Source organism: Danio rerio, chromosome 3 (assembly GCF_052040795.2).
Source record: "Danio rerio strain M-AB ecotype USA chromosome 3, GRCz13ab, whole genome shotgun sequence".
NCBI lineage: Eukaryota > Metazoa > Chordata > Actinopteri > Cypriniformes > Danionidae > Danio > Danio rerio.
Genome location: NC_141023.1, coordinates 24,085,130 through 24,105,219, shown reverse-complemented (window position 1 = coordinate 24,105,219; position 20,090 = coordinate 24,085,130). Strand labels below are relative to the sequence as shown.

At 34.9% G+C, this 20,090-nt stretch overlaps 3 protein-coding genes across 8 annotated transcripts in view; all 3 read right to left on the bottom strand.

Moving 5' to 3' along the window:
• Nucleotides 1–20,090, bottom strand: part of LOC147845623 (uncharacterized) — an 807,608-nt gene that overhangs the window by 778,472 nt on the left and 9,046 nt on the right. The gene's annotated exons all lie outside the window — the stretch shown is intronic.
• Nucleotides 724–11,232, bottom strand: zmp:0000000912. 3 transcript variants are annotated; one of them, XM_087244445.1, is made up of 7 exons: nucleotides 10,990–11,232; nucleotides 8,799–8,903; nucleotides 7,864–7,927; nucleotides 6,818–6,928; nucleotides 6,635–6,673; nucleotides 6,091–6,125; nucleotides 724–5,814 (listed from the first exon to the last, which is right to left on the bottom strand). In XM_087244445.1, the coding sequence occupies exons 3-7, from the start codon at nucleotides 7,865–7,867 to the stop codon at nucleotides 1,075–1,077; spliced, it is 4,929 nt and encodes a 1,642-aa protein (XP_087100571.1). In that variant the 5' UTR covers nucleotides 7,868–7,927; nucleotides 8,799–8,903; nucleotides 10,990–11,232; the 3' UTR covers nucleotides 724–1,074. The 3 variants fall into 3 exon arrangements, with proteins under 3 accessions (XP_087100571.1, XP_087100570.1, XP_087100572.1); XM_087244444.1 differs by having other exon boundaries at nucleotides 8,843–8,903; nucleotides 10,990–11,094; XM_087244446.1 differs by lacking the exon at nucleotides 7,864–7,927 and having other exon boundaries at nucleotides 8,843–8,903; nucleotides 10,990–11,036.
• sp100.4 (SP110 nuclear body protein, tandem duplicate 4) lies at nucleotides 9,997–19,914 on the bottom strand. Of its 4 annotated transcripts, none has more exons than XM_087242692.1 (13): nucleotides 19,647–19,914; nucleotides 19,442–19,522; nucleotides 19,195–19,328; nucleotides 18,993–19,046; nucleotides 18,860–18,893; nucleotides 17,199–17,342; nucleotides 16,918–17,051; nucleotides 12,877–12,945; nucleotides 12,680–12,795; nucleotides 12,496–12,595; nucleotides 12,302–12,361; nucleotides 12,076–12,216; nucleotides 9,997–11,987 (listed from the first exon to the last, which is right to left on the bottom strand). In XM_087242692.1, the coding sequence occupies exons 1-13, from the start codon at nucleotides 19,741–19,743 to the stop codon at nucleotides 11,922–11,924; spliced, it is 1,230 nt and encodes a 409-aa protein (XP_087098818.1). In that variant the 5' UTR covers nucleotides 19,744–19,914; the 3' UTR covers nucleotides 9,997–11,921. The 4 variants fall into 4 exon arrangements, with proteins under 4 accessions (XP_087098818.1, XP_087098819.1, NP_001017912.2 ...); XM_087242693.1 differs by having other exon boundaries at nucleotides 17,265–17,342; NM_001017912.2 differs by having other exon boundaries at nucleotides 11,509–11,987; nucleotides 17,199–17,339; nucleotides 19,647–19,913.

The window sequence follows — 20,090 nt, the reverse complement described above, 5'->3', positions numbered from 1 at the left end:
AGATTAATAAAGGGACTAAGCCGAAAAGAAAATGAATGAATGAATGAATTTAACACCAGAGAATATGGCTTTCGGTGACAAAATGCATCAAGTGCTGTACCAATGATTTTTCAATTTTCTGTTTTCCATTTCTAAGAGCTGTATTCAATGAACAAGCAGTATGCTTGAGACAGTGACACCATATAGGACAGTTTAGAAAATGTTTATCCATGCATTTTAAATTAAGACAATACTAATTGTATTAACTTTTTTGTCATGTTTGACAGTGAAAATGCAACATCACGTTGACAACCCATACGTACAAACGGAAAATGCCAACCTTCCCAAATGACTAATTTACATACACCCAAATTATATGTTTTAGAAAATACTAAATACAATTTTTTTTTTTTTTAAAAAAAAGAGGAAAAATCAAGAAAAAATTTGTTGAAATTTTGTAGTTTTTTTAAATACTTTGCTTGAATTTAATTGGCAAGAAGCTTTTAATTTCTAAATATGTTTGGTGACTAAAATATTATTTGAATAAATATATCTGTTTAATAAATCTGTTTTGTTTAAATACACCAAAATACATTGCCTACATTCACTGAGAAATGGATTAAAAGTATTCATTTTCCAAATGGGGTGTACTCAATTACGCCGAGCACTGTATATAACATGTTCTCGTATTTTACATTTATATAACACTGTGAACTCTTAAATAATTACTCCATGAAACATTAATCAAATAAAATGTTGTTTAATTCTATTTTTTATTTTCAGAATACAAAATGTTGTGTGATTTTAGTTAATAATGCAGTGTCTTTTTATTGAAATGCTATTAAGAAGGTAAAGATTAAAATGTTCATAAAAAAACTACAGTTGTTTAGGCAAGAACTACAAAAAACAACCAAAAACCTTGAACATAAAAGGAAAATAATACACAATAATTTCTGTGTAACAATTAGTATGAAATAACAGGCATTATAAATAGATCATTCACAAAGAATGAGGAAAATAATTCTGGGTCTTTTTGGATACTTTAAAAATGGTTAAAGCTAAAAACACTTTAAACGTTAAAGGCAGTGATTAAACTTACATGTATTTCTCTAGACTCTCCAGCGCTTGCTCCTTTGTGTAGGTTCTCCATTCCTTTGGTATCTCACTACAGCCATCGAAAGTGTAATTGTAACACTTTTCTAATTGAGCCTGAAACCGACACACAAACCACTTCCAGTAAGGCAGCTCTGACAGATCAGGTGTGATGCACCAGTTTGCAAAATGGGGACCTGCAGTTCTATATTCCTTCCACAAAACTGTCTCATTTGTTCGAATATCTGGACAAAACCGCTGTGTGTCACTTGCCACAGAAGATGTGCAGAATGTCAAGGAAAGATTAGTTGTCCCTTTGTAAATCATCCCTCTTATCCCACAGTTACGATGAAAAGGGACAATGTGATCCCCAGGATGGTCCTCCATTGTGTTTATACATATGGCTTTACAGAAGGGACACTGGGCCCAGCAGCAATTGCAGAAATGTTCAATCAAAATCTCATCTGGTGGTTTCCTGAACTTTCGCATTTTGACACTTGAGGGTTTAAAGCATCTGTTCAAGTCTTCTATGATTGGGCGAAGCTCTTTTTTCACAACCTCTTCCAGAAGTTCAAAGTCAGTGATGTCCTGACAGCAATCCCCAGTCAGATGTTCTTTACTGTATTCAAGCTCGTCCTTCAGACAGTCTGAGAAAATCTCCAGCCAAATGTTTGCATCTCCAGCTTTACCCAAGACTTGAGCTGTTGCCGTTTCTGCAGCTGTGATGACACATTGCTCCTTGTGCCTGATGTTGCCTTGAATCATAGCCACAGCTGACGAGTTTCCCTCCGTTATGAAAGCTTTCACTTGAGATTTGATGAAGCCTTCAAACTGCTCCCTGGGAAAATGTATGTACTGAATAAACTTTTGAAAGTCCTCCTCCTCTGCAAGAGCTTTCAGAATGTGTTTCTCCAGATTTGACCTGTTGCCTTTGAACGCTGGAATATTTGTCCGCATCTCTCCTGCTAGATCACTTGCGGTCTTGTTGTAGACACTCTGGATAATGGGCTCTTTCAGCTCACTACAAATCAAGGCTCCAAATACAGCAGCCGATGTTGCACCTCGGCAGAATGCCTGGAAGACGCTGTAGTATTCTGGTTTCTTCTTCTCTAAATAAATTATGGGATCATTAGCCTCTCTAAACACCCGATGAAGCTCTGCAAATTGCTCACCTGCCTGTTTGCATGCAAAGATGGTCAGATCCACTGTGAACTCTTTCTTGAATTTGTATTTCGTCACTTTGCACTCATGGTTTTCAACGCTCATTTTTACGAGCTGTGCGATTTCTTGAATGTAGCTTGTGTTGTAGCCCATCTTCGCCACTGATTTTGACTTCACCAGGTTTCTAGTTTCACACGTAATTCTGTGAACCAGTTGTGTTATGGACTCCTGTTCCTCTGGTAGAAGGGCAAATGAAGACTGGCGAAATACATTGCAGATTTTTTTGATGGGATTAATGTATTTGTTGAAGTTAGTCAGTTGGCTAATGCTTTCAGATTTATTTAATCTGCTATGCACAAGTGCTTCTTCGTGAATTTCAGATATGATAGTAATGATGTCCTGTTCTATGTTAATGTCTTCAAGAGGTCTAACATCCACTGCCAACTGAGAGACCCAGTTTTCCCACACTGAATCAAACTCTGCCTTCAGCTCATTCTCATCAAGACCCTTTTTCTTAAGAATGAATGCTAGCTCTTTGCTTTTCTCAAGGAGTTTTTTCTCATGTAGTGTTTTCTTCCTGTCTAGTTTGGTCAGAGTTTCCCTTTGATAGACAATGTTTTCCAGCCTCCTCTTGGTATCTCTCACAAGATCCCTATGAAGGTGCTTGATTTTCTCTTGAAACTTTGATTTCCACTGAATCAGCATCTCCTTTTCTTTATGTTTTTCAAAGTATTGATTTATTGAAACTTTCACCTCTTCATAGGTCTCCGATATCTTCTTTTCCAAGTTTTTAATTTCAACTTTATGCAGTTGCCTGTTGTTGATTCTGTTGTGTAGGTTATCTTCAACCTCCAGCATGGCACTTCTGAGAGTCCACGTCCACTTGGCATATTCCTCCTCCAATTTCCTGTATACCGCAATTTCTAAAGTATTCTTAAAGCTGAAAACAAAGTTTTCATTCAGAAGAGCATTCCAGAGGTCTCCAATTCTATTTTTGAACTGTGTTAGTGTCACACCACTGCATTTTGAAGCATGCAAGAGAATTTTGCTCTTAAGCTCCTGCACATTTTCACTATAACAGGGATTGGGTGGTGCCATTGGTGGGCTTCCCTCCCAGAGCTGGGCAAAATACCTTACATCAGTTTTGATGTCAAATTTAATGACATCGCCAAAGCATTCTGCATCACACACTTCTTCTTTAGCAGCCAGTTGGGTCATCTCATCTAGTTTCTCCTGTAAGCGCCTTTTCCCTACCATGTTCTTGTCACCAGCTGTGATGTCTCCAACATTCTGATGCACGAACATGCAGCTGGGATTCAGTCGTACCTTCTTCATCCTCAAGAAGGCCTGAACAACAATCTGAAGGATATCCTGCATCTCAGCTGGATTCTCACCAAAGATATTGATCAGAGTCATATTTCCAAGCCCGACTACAAACGTGGCCATTTCATTGTCATGATGTCTAGTTGATCTGCCAGCCAGTTCTAGAGCTCGAAGGCCCTCGGTATCAACAACAAGAATGTAGTCAAAGTTTAACTGGCTTTTCAGTTCTTCAGAAACCTTGACCAGCTGCATGAAGGCTCCTCTTGTGCACCTTCCAGCACTGACTGCAAACTGCAGTCCAAACATGGCGTTCAGCATGGTGGATTTCCCAGTGCTCTGAATCCCCAAAACTGACAACACAAAGACCCTCTGGTCTCCCAGAAGCTTGATAAGTTTATCTAAAACAGCTTGAACCCAAATCAGAGGAACATGAGCTGCATCGCCGTCCATCAGCTCCATTGGGTATCCAGAGACCATGAGCTCTGCAGCAAAATGTGGTAAAGACCTTATATCCAGCTCACATCCAGATCCTTTATTTTTCTTCACTGAAATGCCTGATTCATAAATTTGGCCAATCTCTCTTAGTATGTGCTCCAAACCAAATGTTGCAGCATTCAGGTTTTCAGACAAGTTCTCCAGTTGTGTCTGCTGTACTGTCATTTGCTCAGTTTTATAGTGTTTCTTTTTCAAATCCAGCACTTTTGACCATGTTTCATCATACTCGTGATGGAGCTTGCAGAGATCTTCTGAAGTGAACTCATCCAGAAGGATGCCAAGCCACTTAAGGAAATACATCTTCTCCTTAGTATTTCTAGACTTTAGTTTTTCAGTAAACATCTTCATAAACGCACTGATGCCATAAGCTTTCTGCTTCTGTCTAATCTGTTGCATTTCTGTTTGTTTTTGGCTAGTATGTGTTTCAATGTTGCTCCCTTTAGGTCGATGTAGTTCTTTGTTCTTGAGACACCACTCATGCCACAGTTTTCCCTGACAAGGAAGAAACGTTTCTTTAATTTTGGGCAGTTCCTTTCTCTCCAGTACTCTCATCATCTTTTTTGCCTCAGTATGCCCATACCTGCACTCATCATGATTTTCATCCACTTTAATTGCAGAGTGCCTGACTAAGTTGTCGAGTTTAAAAGTAGATGTTGTATTTAGGAGACTCTCGTTGATGGTTCTTCTGATTTCTTCAGACACATCAGACTTATTTCGGTCTTTTAAACCAATTTTATATTTTCCTTTTTGCATCTCTGTAATACTGGAGTCATCTTCAGTCAGAAGGCAAATGAGAGGTTTTGGGCTCTTGTAGAGCTCTTCCACTATTGCCATACTTTTGTCAGCCCTATCCAGATTTGGCAAAAGCATGACATTAACCGAGGACTCTTCAGTCAGAATTTGTAGCTGTGTCTTGTTTGCCTGTGCATCACCATGAAGATTACAGAAGGCTACGCAGTCTGTGAATTTATCGGTTTTCTCTCCAGAAGGGCAGTACCAGGCAATCTCAACCACTCCATCCATCAGCAGACGGGACTTGCTGCTTCCACGGCAGTGTCTGTGAAAGAAACTTTCATGGCGTTCATTGATCAGGTTGCTCACTAATTCAGATTTCGATGTGAAAACTGATGAAAGCCTAAAAAAGACAACCAAAGGAGTCTCAATCTGGCAGATTGTCTTGGATTTGCTGATGTTGGTATTGTGTGACTTCCAGCTCTTCTTGATTTGCCGAAAGGTCCACAGGGGAAATTCAATCTCCTGGGTGAACGGATTAGGCACAAGCAGAGGAAGAGCATACTGACACTGTGAGAGTTTTGTTACTATGAGCTGCCGAAGGAAATTGTCCGCATTGAGAAACACAGCCATCTGAATGTCCATTGGGTGGATTGGCTGCGTCCTCATTGGTTCATCAACGAGTGCAGATCTATTAAAAATTTTTTCAAAAGCATTGCTTTCTTTTATATCAAAACTTGTTGTCCTTTGTGTGTTGAGCACCTCACACGGTTCTTCTTTTATTGCAATGTATCTTGCTCTGTAGTCCATCATCACAAGTCTCTGTATGAAGGTTTGAACTAAGTTCTTCTCCTCACAAGGCTCATGCCACTGCAACGACAATGATGTTAACTGCAGGAAATCTTGTACTTTTAGTTCACTCCTGAGATTAAGTCTACTGAGGAGCAGCGTGATATTTTTCTGTTTGATGTTGCCCATGTCTTCATGTTGATCTGGTTGATTTCTTGATCCCGATTGAATGTCTTTATCCTGCTGAATTAGTAAAAAAAATAAATAAAATTTAAATATATATATATAAATAAATTTATTCTTTTTTAATAGTTTACAGTTCTTTAGAATTGTGAGCTTAACAGTTGTCTTGTGATCAAAGCGAAATTAATAAACCAAGTATACTTGTATACTTGAGGGTGACTTGAACCAAAAGAGGGGGTTTTGTGACAATTTAAAGACTCAAATATTGTCACAAAAGAGGAAAGGTATACTACACAGCACTTCTACTTCAAATTCAATTGTGTGTGTTAAAATTACCTCATTCGTTTCTTGGTCCAATTGATAATCAGTGCCTATAATTGATAGCAAAACAGGGAAAGAAATAAAAGACTTTTTCTAAAAACATAACCTGCGTCCCAAATAACACACTTTACACTATGCACTTACACACTCAACAGTATAGTATATGTATGAAGTTTAGTCTCAAATGAAAACTTTTTTTTTTACTAAGTGGAAATTCAAACCATTTTCCTGATAATGTTTGCCAGTTGCCAAATTAGTGAAATAAATGACCAAATTAATAATGGCCAACATTCCACACTTCATTTTACCGGTTAAATACGTGCAACATCCAGGTATTTAAAGTGCACTTAATTTTTTTTTTAGAATTTCCTGTGTGAATGCACTACTTACAATACAACAAAATGGCATAGAATAATGCATAAGTATGCAATTTGGAATGCACCTGTATTAAAAAAAATCATAACACATACAGTAGCTTAACACATTTAGCAAACTATAAATTACAAACATAGCCACATTAATATTTTAAAGTACAATAATTTTGCTTAGTTGCACTTACTTGACGATGGTGTATCTTCTCTTGGTTTTTTGCTTTTTGCTAGAAATAAATCAGTGATTTGTCGTTAAAGTGTACTTTATTCAATATTTCCACAAAGTGTATTTCCACAATGTGCAGCTATTTAATAATATTTGTTATCACACAGAAAACTTATCAACAGCAAACATGTTTAACTGTACTTACTCTCTTGGCATGACTCACTACTCTTCCTTTTCCTTTGTCCCAGTTCCTGCGTACAAGTGTTACCATCTTCTCCTTCATTAGACTTGTTTGACAGCCAAGGCACACTATTACCTATGAGGTAATGAATGTAAAAACAAACAAACAATATGAATCATAGCATTCCAGTCTTCAAATGTACATAAAAAAACATTTCATATACAGTAATACAGTGAGACTTGTATGTGTAGCAGAAGCGCCACTTAAATTATATTTTGAACACTTGTATTTTCTATTCAGAATCACAAATTACAAAATATGCCCAAAAAAGTCAATTTGGTTGTACATTGGCTAACAGAATCAGTTTATTTTTCAGAGTTAAAGAAATAGTTGACCCATAAATTTAAACATACTCAAGTAAAGTATTTACAGAATTTTAATTTTTGCGTGAACTATCCCTTTTAAGATGGAGATAATAGGGAATAAAAATAATATACGTATATGAATTAAATAATGAATAATTGTGTCATTGTACTTCCATTACATTATTGTAAAGTAGATGGAGAGACAAACAGAAGGATGACATACAGTTAAATATATAATTTTAAGAATATAATTTCCCAAGTGTTGCTTAAAGGTGAGAATATTTTTGCAACGAATTCTTAAACAATAGTTTTAATAACAAATTTCTTATACCTAATAATTTTTTTTTTGCATGATAACAGTACATCATATTTTACTGGTTATTTTGCAAAATGCCAGTATTCAGCTTAAAGTCAATTTAAAGGCTTAACTAGGTTAATTAGACAAGTTATTAGATAACAGTGTTTTGTTCTGTAGTCAATCGAAGAAAAAAAAAATTAAAGGCTAATAATATCGTCCTTAAAACTTAAAAAAAAAATAATAATAATTAAAACCTTTTTATTTTAGCCAAACTAAAATATATTTCACTTTCTGCAGAAGTAAAAAATGTAGAAACTATAGTGTGAACAATTCCTTGGTCTTTTGGTCACAAACATTTTGCATGTGGTTAATAGTCATCGATTTTGACAGTGGGTTTGTTTGCTTACCCATGATGTCAAATATTACTCTTCTCAGTGCCCAAATCCAGTTTCCTCAACACCTTGACATTGACTATGAGAGAACATATAAATGCAAAACTGCTTTACAAGTTTAGTCATACTGATACGGGTAAATCTTTTATTTAGTGATTCAGTATTTCCATAAGAGTTTAGCAATCCTAAACATAATTGTACACATTAACATACGTTTACCACATTTCCACCAGGGTTTCATGTATTTTGGGTGTTACATATTTAATTTGTCGACTTTAACTGCAGTTTGGCACTTTCACTTTCATTCAGGAATGAAATTTCATGCAAGTTCCCATGACAAATGAGAGATATTGGATGTGAGTATGAACTGCTGGAGGAGTTTTGTTTAAATGGAATTTGATTCCGCACCCCGGATGGTGTAAAAAATAAAAACCCTCTGCATTTTGCTGCATTGCAGGCTTACTATATATAAAATAAAATTAGCTTTAATCATTTGCAGTAGGCCTAATAATAAAGGACAAACCTGTGATGATTCAGCATTTTAGTACTTCAGTAGAGTTCACAAAATATTATGAAAATTGTTTAGCTTGCATTGTTGATCGTTGCAAATCTAGAAACCCTGCTTTTCCTTTCTATTTTGCAGGGGGGAAACGGTTTACATTACATTAGTAGTAAAACAAAAGTAGGCTCCTCAAGCCAGTGAGCATCTTAACTCTCAACCACAAAAAACAGTTTTTCAATGTAGGGCTGCAGGTTCATTTTAAATCAAGACACATTTTAACAAATGTTTGTAGACATAAGGCTTAAAATCAATAATGTGTTCAAACCATTAGGCTATTAACTGGATATTATGATAAAATGTACACGTTTCTTTGCCTTACAGCATCGAATATTCCCATGAAATCATGTAGTTTCACTTCAATCAAAGTGTTTACCCTCACCACACCCACATATTAGCAAGGAGAGGAAAAAACAAGCCATGCATTTCTCCAACCTCTGGCGGGTTCTCTTTCTCTCTCGCTCGCTCTCTCTGATGTGTTCCACAAGATTTAGACCTGCACACAAATGTATTGTTAAACGTAACATTTAACATAGCCTATTTTAGTACACAAGTTTACTTAAACCCCACTTACAATTATGTGCTAGTGCTTTTACAACAGTCTCAAGATGATTTAAAACAATTAAACTAGCATATTCTTAAGTCTTGTAATTCAACTAGTCAACCTATTCGGTTTACAAATAATTTGCATGCTATGCTGACCTCTTCTGGCAATATTAAGTATGTCTAGCAGAGCAAACATTCATTCATTCAATTTCCTTCAGCTTAGTCCCTTTATTCATCAGGGGTCAGCGGAATGAACCACCAACTTATCCAGCATATGTTTTACACAGCGAATGCCCTTCCAGCTGCAACCCAGCATTGGGAAACACCTTTACCCTCTTACATTCACACACATAAACAACAGCCAATTTAATTCCCCTATAGCACATGTGTTTGGACTTGTGGGGGAAAGCGGAGCACTCAGAGGAAACCCACGCCAGCACGGAAAGAACATGCAAATTGAACACAGAAATGCATACTGACCCAGCCGGGACTCAAATTAGCAACCTTCTTGCTGTGAGGCAACAGTTCTAACCGTCGTGCATCCGCAGAGCAAACAAATAATAATTTAAAAAAACACCCAAAATATTTAAGGCCTTATGTATTAAGTACAGCAGACCTGGTGCTTTGGCTTTCTTAAACTGTTAACTTAATATTGTAACAGTTCTCAACCCCAGTGATCTACAAAGAGTAGATGGACTTGATTATGCTTAAAAATGGATGCTGACGTAATGTACAAGAAATAAGTACCACATTGAACCAAAATTATTCCATAATTAAATATGAAAATAGTCATGAAACAATATTTTTTTGTTCTTACGCACACATTGCAAACAATTACACATAAAATTGTAAAATAATAGGCAGAATCTTATAGTATAGTTCACACGCACGCACGCACACGCAAACTCATTATTTACTGAATTTATATAGGCTGAATTTAAACAAACAAATTAGATTTTTTGTTTGTTTGTTTTTTCAGCCCAAATAAATTGCTTGCAACCAGTTACCTAAAAAAAACAAGTAATAAATGCAACAAATCATGATTTTCCAGCATAATTGAGCTATTTATTTGGGCTCAAGAAGTACATTGTGTAAATAAAGATTATAGTGCACTCTTCAGACAACAAAAACAACAACAAAACTGTAAACTATACAGGTGGTTTGTAACCCACCGTCAGTTCATTTTTAAAATAGGTGCTGATTTTAAAATATCTAAACACTTGAACATCTTTTCTGTAGAGTTCTGTAAAATCTGCATTAGAAAAATGCAATCTAAATGGCTGCTGCAAAGATAAAACAACAAAACACAATTAGGGTAGTAAACCAAGCTTTCCTCTAATTGGGTATAAAAAATAACTCAAATAACAAAACAACACATTCACTGTGATAATCTTAGCATGAATGTGTTATCACATGGTCACATTCAGCAAAGGGATGGGCTGAGATTAATTTGACATCCCTGGTCATAATTATAATAATCCATACTGATGCAAAACAGACAGCATTTACACTGATTGCCTGACGCTGGCCATAAAGAAAATAGTTAACGTATGAATAAACATGTAAAACATATAATTTCATACATATCTTCACTTTAATAAATTTTAAATACTTACAGTGCATGGCTTTAAAATTGTTATGTCCAAGTAAATAAACGAATTATAAAAAAATTTGTACACAAATGGTGATTAATGCGTTAAAACAATTTAACACAATAAAACCATGGTTTACTATAGGCTACAGTTCTTAAAGTGTGTATCATTTTGAATAATAAATAAATTATATATTTGTATATTTAGTATATTTGTTTTGTATTTGCTATGAGCTGTGCTGTTAGCTTGTAGGCTACAAAAGATGGACTGTGATTTCAAATCAAAACGCGTCAGTTATGCAAATATTATGCGTTAAGTTTGAATGTAAATCTTAGCCCTGCACCGGTTAAAAATTCATCACATATATATAAAAGAAGCATTCTTTGACAATATCATTACAAGCATCGTAAACTAAAAAGACAATTGATAACAACAAACGCATACCGTCCGATGATATCCTGAGGAAAAACGAAACTTAGCCTAGTTGCCTCACAAAGACGCTGAGGGAAAAATGAAACCTACAGTAGACTACGTAAGTGAAATGAAACCATGAACCAACGTTGTTTACTTTTTTCAGCTGCTGACAGGATGTATGTAGATACATCCTCACGTTTTACAGCACTGACATTACATGGTGGGTTGGTAAAACCAAACTGCTTTTATTTCAAATCAAGAGAGATCTGCTGGAACAAACAAACTGCCGAGAAAACAAAATCATTAGCAATTGAGAGTGATTGTAATTCATAAAGTATGATGATAAAGGATCTGCATTATTTTAACAGCTTGAAGTCAATCAATTTTGACATGTATTGTTTTTAGAAACTGTAATGGAGGGTTGTTTATTTCTCTATATGATTATTTAATTAGTACTGTACTGTTTATCCAAAGAATATTCATATTACAAATGTTTTTATTAAATACAAATATGTATCATAATCTAAAAGAATACAAAGAAGATTATAAATGGTCTGGAAACACAGTATGTTATTTCTTTTGCCATATTGCAACAGCAGAAACAACATTAAAATATTTTACAGTCTTTAAGATACAAAGCTGTATTGTCTAAATTGTAACTTAAAGTAAAATAATCTTAATTATAAGAGAAGAATATGATGATGATAATGATGGTGGTGGTGATAAATACTATTCCAAACTCAGTTTTGTCATAATGCAAACACTAAAATCATAACATTGTTCTTGACAAAAAAATGTCTAAAATATATTACAAAAATTTATAAAATTAAATATTATTTTAAAATATATATTTTTTTTCTTAAGTTTTTAAATTTCGAGTTTGATGAACAGCAATTAAAATATATGATGCATACATATTGCTCTTTATTCCCCCTGTAATTTCTGTACAAAACACACAAACGTTAAGGTTTAAAGATGGTTTCAAGCAGCTCCATGAGTCTAGACATCATTCTGCTGAAGTCATTATCCTACAGAAGAGAGAAATGGAATTAAGGAATTATGGAATTAAGACATGCAATCTGATTAGTTTTATTTGCAAATCTGAGCAAAACTCACCCTTTTGGAGGTGCAGTGGTGGAAGACATATTCAATATCTGAGACAAACACTTGCACCGTCGGACAATTATTATTCTCCAAATTCTGTTTGACTCTGCCCAGCATCATGGGACCACAAATGTTCTCACTGCCTCCGGGAATCTGCAGACCCGCAGTGCAGACGTTACATGCATGTTCAACACAAATATGAGCTTTAAATGATGTAAAACAGCACAGAGACATTTACATTGGTGCAGGGGTCAGTCATGCACTCACGCAGCAGGTGTAACAGCAGACACTGGCAGTGCTGCAGGACAAAACACAAAGACAATCAAATATACTGTAATAAGGGTTTAAGAAATGCTTCTTGAGTGGAATTTAAATGCATAAATCTGATTTGGACCACTTTGACTTCCATAGTAAGTTTTGCATCAATTGTACCTGTGTGTACTGAGAAACTGGACTGCTCATAATATCCTGTTGGTTCTTTTGACTGGAACCTTTCATATTCTTCAGCACACAAATTATGCAGCTCCACTTGCTTTTACACACAAAAGCATACGATATTAAACAAACAGTCAAATCAATCTAGCTTTTCTAAAGCAGCAGGTTTTCTCTCTCCTACCCAGATGAATCTTCAGGCACAGCTGGTAGGTGACAGTGGTGATGAAACGCTCGTGGACATTCATCACAACACACCAGATTTCCCTCAGAGTTGCACACAAAACACACATCATCATTCTGTAGAGAAAAGAGTTCATAATGAAATAAAATAGCACATTTAAGAAAACATTACAATATCAGCGAGCTGAGATGTCTTACGAGGTGCTGATCCAGTTCTTGGCAGATCTCACAGTCACAGTTGATTGTATGTAGTTCCAAAACCTTTTTCTGAAAGTATGCAAAAACATGTTGTTTAGACAGTAAAATCACTCTAGAATTTTCAATGACTTTTGATTTTCAATGGCAGATTACGTCATTACACTAACAGGTGGCGACAAACTGAATAAACTGAATAGGATTGAATAAACAATAAGAATGTTTAAAGATCAATAGTGGCAATAGTGGAGAGCGAGGCACAAAGTAACACTTTTTGGTTGTGGTCAAATAATGAACAAAGTAATGGGGTTAGACCAGGGGTGTCCAAACTTGGTCCTGGAGGGCCGGTGTCCTGCAAAGTTTAGTTCCAACCCCAATCAGACACACCTGAGTTAGCAATCAAGCTCTTATTAGGCTTTCTAGAAACATCCCTGCAAGTGTGTTGAAGTAAGTTGGAGCTAAAATCTGCAGGACACCGGCCCTCCAGGACTGAGGTTGGACACCCCTAGGTTAGACAAACCCTATTTTTTTTTTTTACCAGTAACACACAAGCCTCTCCTACAAATGAGCACTGAAAGTATGATCGCCTGACTTATTGTTTCTGTGCCTGTTATGTTGTAACAGACAGAGGGTTAGTTGTAACAGATTCCACACAATTAATTTAAATTCAGTTTACTTTAAATAGTAGCTAAATTTCAGTACTCAACTTAATTATTTTTTTATTCTTCATAGCACAGTATGTTTACTTATTTACTGGATAAACACATTTGGATTTATTTGCATTACTATCCATTATAATACAATGCATTTATTTGCATTAATAATATATTTTTTTTAAATCCATTTAAAAACATTTTTATATAAAAAGTTTCCAACATCACACTCAAAATTCAAGAATTGTTTTGTTAGTTTAACTGGCGTCTAATAATGTGTGGCTTAATTGTAACACCCTGTTACAACTAACCCCGGGGTGTCATGTTCTCCCTAAAACTGGCTAGCAGTAACTGTTTTTTACATCTTTCAAAATGTTTTATCTTTTAACCTAGAAGACAGTAATCACAACAATATAAGGTTTTGCACACATACTTTCACAGATTTCTTTTAAATAGAAAAAATATTGAGTATAATAAAAACACTTTTATGCTGCAAAAAAGGTTTCTCCTGTGATTTTCATCCAAATTTCGCCAAAGTTTTTCAATAAATGGCAGGAAGACATCTGCCGACACTGTGTTGAAAACCTCGGAAGCATGCCATGGTTAACCAAGCAAATACCTTCAAACTCTGTGTTACATTTTACCCTGTGTTACTTTGTGCCCCATGCTCCCCTACATTCAAGTGAAATAAAACCGAACATTACAACATTCTCATTGAATAACAATTCATTTAAAAACACCTATTCATTGCAGAATATACCAGTGACGCAATTATCACAGCCAGAGAAAAACATGATAAATAAAGGGTAAAAAATCCCATGTAAAGCAAACACAGATCACCACAATGGTGACTTCTAACGCAATGTATGTGAGTGCATCTAGCTACAGTACATCTTTGATCTAATAATAAGTTGCAAAGAAATTAGAGGAACATGTTAAAATCATGTTTGATCTACAAACATATGTTCATAAAACACATAATACGTTTATTTCAGTTAGTTATTCATAATGGGTGCTATGATTAAATTACGTTTTTGAGTGCATTCTTTGCTCTTCATGCTATTTAAATTGTGTACGCTGCAACACAACCTCACAGCAATTCGTAATTTTTTGATTTAGTGGTTAATTCATACAATGTCATTCGTACAATTTAATACGATTTGCCTGCAAGTTCCATCATGACTAGAGAACAATATTCAATATTCTTTTTTTGTCACGAAGTATAGCAAGAAGCAGCCCATACAGTCAAATATGCTATAAATGTTAATGAGGAGATTAAATATTGCAGTTATGACAGAGTTAAATGTGTTCAGATGAAAAAAACAACAACGAGAAATCAAACGATCACATTAAAATGACAGTTAATATGTCTTTATTTCTTACACATTTATTCACACATTTGTAAGTAAGAGCAGGAAAGAGAAAAACTGCACTGGTAAGCAGTATCCCCATAATATTGTTTAATTAAAATAAATGAGCAACAAATTAATCTGTCTTGACAGTCTTTACAAGTGAAGGCATTATCTACACACAATATGAATTCCCAATTAGAAAAATAAACCAAACTATAAAATACTATTTATGAAAATACTTTGATGGATTCGGATTCCTGCCTTCCAATTCGTCCCAGCATTGATCAATATTTATCCTTTTTCTCATTACTTTATTAATGATTATTTAAAGAATGAGTAAAGTTAACACATTGCTTAATGTAAGAATGTTCAGTGAGTTTGCCTGTCTCTCAATAGAGAAAAAATAGAGATTGTAACTCTATTTTCAGGAGTCACCAAATTAGGTCAGAGGTCATGGAGAGCTCAAGTGGATCTGAAGGGCTGGATGATAAATAACAACTGTTTTCCTCTTTGTATAAATGTGTTAATACTGTCTAAAGTGATCTTGATATTATTGTAATTATGTGTATATTCAGTTTAAAAAGTGATTTTTTTAATTTAAGATAGACTTTGTGTAGTAAGAATATAGCAGTCTGAATGCTGTTCATACCAGTTTTGAACTAGTTTGATAAGACAGCTGAGAGTACCAAGAAACAACCTTGGGTTTTTATAACAGATTGTGTCTCTTGCATGCGTATATGCATCTGAAGGGCGAGTTCTACAGGTCTGAGACCAGCTCTTCATTGTCTACGGGCGACTTGAACCAGGCCTCTAGTCGGCATCCCTATCTGGATTCAGATACGACCCCGCATTAACGTACATATTTAGAACTATCTATCTTTGTTTGAACCAATCGGAACCTGTCACCTAAATCGCACCCTTTCTGGTCTTGAGAGTATAATTGTTATTGATTTTTGATTGTAAGCAGAGCGGCCTAGGCACTCATTGCGAGTGTTAAAACTGGCTTCTGCTGATAAAACTGGAAGCTATCCTCAGTAAACTTTATCTATTTATTTGAATATCTGACTCCGGTTCTTCTTCATCTGACTTAATTTATAACTAGCTTATTTGTTATTTAATATATACACGCAGTTCACAGTTATGAAATGAGCCATTATGCCCAATGTGTGTTTAAACATTCAATTTAGCATCTGCTGGTATTACACACAAAACAAATATGAAAACAAAACATTGCTATTTTATGGCCATCGAAATTCACTGCCTGTCTCGTACCACAAGATAAAATAATAGTAGTAATTACTAGAGTTTTTGAACCACACTATAGTGTAGTGTATAATACTGTATATATTATTTACAACACTTTGTTAAAGATGGCTTACTAAGCTGATAATAAATGCTGTAGTGTACTTTACATTTACTACAGTAAACAATTGTATTGAAGTACATTAAGCTAAAAAAAACATACAGTTTTGGCTAATGTGTTTATATTACTACACTTGTTGTATTACCGAAGCAACTATAGAATTACCAAAAACAAATTAAAGTACTACTTTACTACTATAGAATAGTTCAAAAACACTATAGTATTCAATATAAGTTTCTATAGTATTTTTTCATGTGGGATGTATTGTTGAAATGCCAACTTATAGAACACTCAATACAAATTGGTTGCTGTTTGTGCAAACAACTTATTTGAAATGAGCTGAAACAACACAATTCTTGATTGTTTATGGGACAACTTAATTGTTTTATGTTCAATCCACTTAAATTTGCAAAAACTAATAAGTTAACTTAATTCCTTTATGTTTTCCCACCATTTTTTTACAGTGAATATAGGAATATTAAACCTGAAAGTGGCCATATAAACACAGCACATGCATGAATAATTTGATTTTAACCTGCACAGCTAATACTAAAAGTTTGTATAATAAAAAATGGATTCATTGACAGATCATTGACAGTTGCTCTATGGTTATTTAAATTATGTAAATATTGTCTAAGTTTAATATTACTGACTCATTTTTTTTTGCTTGTTTTACCTTTATAAGTCTTCCGAGAGGAACTCCATTGGAAACAATGTCTTTCCTCCATATTCCATCTGGCTTGTTCAATTTGATGAAACCCTCAGGCGTCAACCAGGAGTTCTCTGTTCTTATGCATCTCCCACAACGCTCTGAGATAAAGGCAAAACTGAGTGAAAATGTATGAGGGAAAACAGTTCATGTTTATGTAACGTCAAGCAAAGACAACATAATCATATTTCATACTAATTATTATAAAAGCACTCCTCCAGCAAAAGTTCCCATTCTCACTTACGCACCTCCAGCAAAGCGGCACTTGTGTAGGACACCAGAGTTTGAACCGCAGGCCACAGGTAATGTCGCACCTTCGAACTTGGTCATGTCAATATCATCGTCATCCTCTCCTTGACTGCCATTACTCTTCTCAGCTGATTCTAACACTACTTAAAAACAAGAACAAAATATAATAGTCGCCATAATTAAAAAATTACTCATTATTTACTCTTCCTCAAGTCCAAGACCTTTATAAGTTTCTTTTTTCTGAAGAAGATATTTTGTAAAAAGCTAAAAACTGGTGACCACTGATCTCCACAGTAGGAAAAACAAATACTATGAAAGTCAATGGTTCCAGGTTTCCAGCCATCTTTAAAATATCTTTAGTGTTCAATAAAAAAAAGAAACTCAAACAGGTTTGTAACACAATAAAGGGTTTGCGTAAACTATCCCTTTAATCTAAAGGATGACAATAGATTTACAGAAAATAAACACACATTAGCATTATGGAATATCTCGGAACAAACATGACATACAAACATTTTTGTATCATTTATGTGGGGAGGAAAAGCAACGTGAGCACATTCTTTGACATTTCAATATGTGAAGCTAATAATGGTGTAATGGATAACAAATCTCACGGTTCGGATCACACTATTATTTTTGAGTCACAGATCGGACCATTTTTCGAATGAGCAAAAAAAGAGGAGACAAATATTTGCTTTTCATTTATACAAAAATATTACTGCAAAGCCCATTGGTTTTAACGAAGAGAACTTAGAACCTGTAATTTTAATAAAAAATAAACATTAAGAAAGAATCAGCTGAAAAAAGAAAAGTATTCAATAGAGAATATGATCTTGGTCACTGTTGCTGACAGTGCTAAATATAAAAGTCTAACAACTTGTACAACATATCATATTTATTTTTATTTAATCATTCAACAATTCACAGATAAAACTTAATGTTTCATTGTAGGTGGATCACTTATGAAAACCCATTCAGTGACATAATTTTGATGGTTGTTGGTTACATAATGTAATTGTTTTCGCCAACGTCATGTTCAATTAAACTGAGATTTTAATCTTTACCATGAACATCAGGGTTTATAGCTGAACTATAAACTGTTCTCCCATTTCTTCTGTGTTATTTAATTGTTTGTAACTAACTGAAAAAGTGTAAAAACTGAATTTCTCTCGATGAAACGTGGATTTGAATGCAGTGCTTCAAAGGATTAATAAACATGCAAATCATTATCATTTATCATTCATGTTTTGCAGGTTTGAATATAGATCACGATATTTTAATGCTTATATGTGCAGCTTTACACTGAATGCATAAATGTAGGCTAAACAAACTCTAACAGAAAACACTTTTAATTAATAACCTAAAAAAGCGTTTAGGTATGTCCCACAACTTTTTTCCGTCATCATTATTTACAGGGAAGCCGAAATGCATTCACATGATTTGAATGACACGGGAGGCAATCTCTCTGCATTTGTTATAAATGTTGGCTTAACGTACAAGTTCAAAATAGTTATTAATCCATGGGTCATGTGCATTCAGAACCGTGAATTGTGATCCATACGGATAAACTGTGATCCGTTACACCCCTGGAAGCTAACGTGACAATCATGTAAGGTTAGGATTTTATTTAAACAAATATTTTTGGTTTTAATCTACGCACCCTGCTGCTGCAAAACCTCTGGCCTTTTCTTCTGCTGCAGAACACAAAAGGAAAATGTTTGAAAAACATCTTAGACAATCTTAAACTTCATAACTAGAAAAACACTCAAATGCAGCCAAAACAATAGCCAAACCTTTTCACCATGAATCCTGCCTTTCATAAAGGTTTTAGGTAAAAGAAATCCATCCTGTAGAGAGAAAACTCAAATTAGGAAAGACAAAGAAATAAAAAAAAGTGTCATAAAAATATTGTTTCCAAATGAACATGCACTTTTTAAAATGCACTTTAGTGTGTTTCTTATGTACTAAAAGTATATTAAAACCGGACTTTTGCACCTCTATGAGTTTCTGGAGTGTAATCCCTTTGCAAAGGATGCTGGTCCTCCACTTTTTGTTTTTCTCCTTTCTCCCAAACCTCTCAAACTCAGTGGGCGTAAACCAGCGGTCTTCACTTAAGATGCACTTTTGCCCTAAGGACAGAATTTTGATCTTGAGACAAAATCACTTCGACAACATGCACTGTAGCCCTTTATATTTCTAAAGTCTTTAAGTTTCCTATACCTAGAAATGTTTATGCACCTACTTTTATAATATTTCTTCAAATCCAGTAACCCCTCTTTATATCCACACGTAACAGGAAGTCGGGATTGACTTGAAGACGATTCTGAAATATGTCGAACCATATCAGTTAGATTGAGGAGACTTCCCAAAATCACACCAAACGAACATTTCTTACTTGATTCAGTACTGGTTTGCCTTATTTTTGTGTAAAAATGCTTCAAACTCACGGAGGCAGTTTTTGCTTTTAGCTTGTTTCTTTCTCTTGGAGCTGCAGATGGAGGACGACCTGATCTGGCGTGATTTCTTGCAGCTTTTTTTCTTCATCCTTCTTCACCCGGTTGGTTGTGATTGTTGTTTCTGCTGTTCTCACGGAGTCGAGCAGATTCCAGAAAGGGCTGAAGAGTCATTTCATGAATGAGGCCGCTGTATTATCTGCATTTTTTGAAGAGCGGGAAGTGGATGAGTTTCTCACTATTGAACACATCACACACATCTGAAGCTGCTTCCTGGTTTGCATGGTTGAGTGAAAGTAAAATTACAAAAACAAAAGATGAGAAAATATTCACAAAAAAAAGAAGAATATAATAGCCTTGTCCAGGTAATTGTTAATTTATTAATTTATTTTTAGATTTAAATAAAACACATTTTAAAATAAACATTATATTCTCACA

What these genes read in the sequence shown, in the direction of transcription:
- sp100.4 (XM_087242692.1), bottom strand. Translation starts at nt 19,743, where the DNA reads ATGAAGAAAAAAAGCTGCAAGAAATCACGCCAGATCAGGTCGTCCTCC. An exon ending in TAAAAGCAAAAACTGCCTCC is followed by an intron (nt 19,523 to 19,646) that starts GTGAGTTTGAAG and finishes GACATATTTCAG; the next exon opens with AATCGTCTTCAAGTCAATCC. An exon ending in AAGAACTGGATCAGCACCTC is followed by an intron (nt 12,796 to 12,876) that starts GTAAGACATCTC and finishes TTTTCTCTACAG; the next exon opens with AATGATGATGTGTGTTTTGT.
- zmp:0000000912 (XM_087244445.1), bottom strand. An exon ending in AGAAGATACACCATCGTCAA is followed by an intron (nt 6,126 to 6,634) that starts GTAAGTGCAACT and finishes TATCAATTATAG; the next exon opens with GCACTGATTATCAATTGGAC. An exon ending in TGGACCAAGAAACGAATGAG is followed by an intron (nt 5,815 to 6,090) that starts GTAATTTTAACA and finishes TTACTAATTCAG; the next exon opens with CAGGATAAAGACATTCAATC.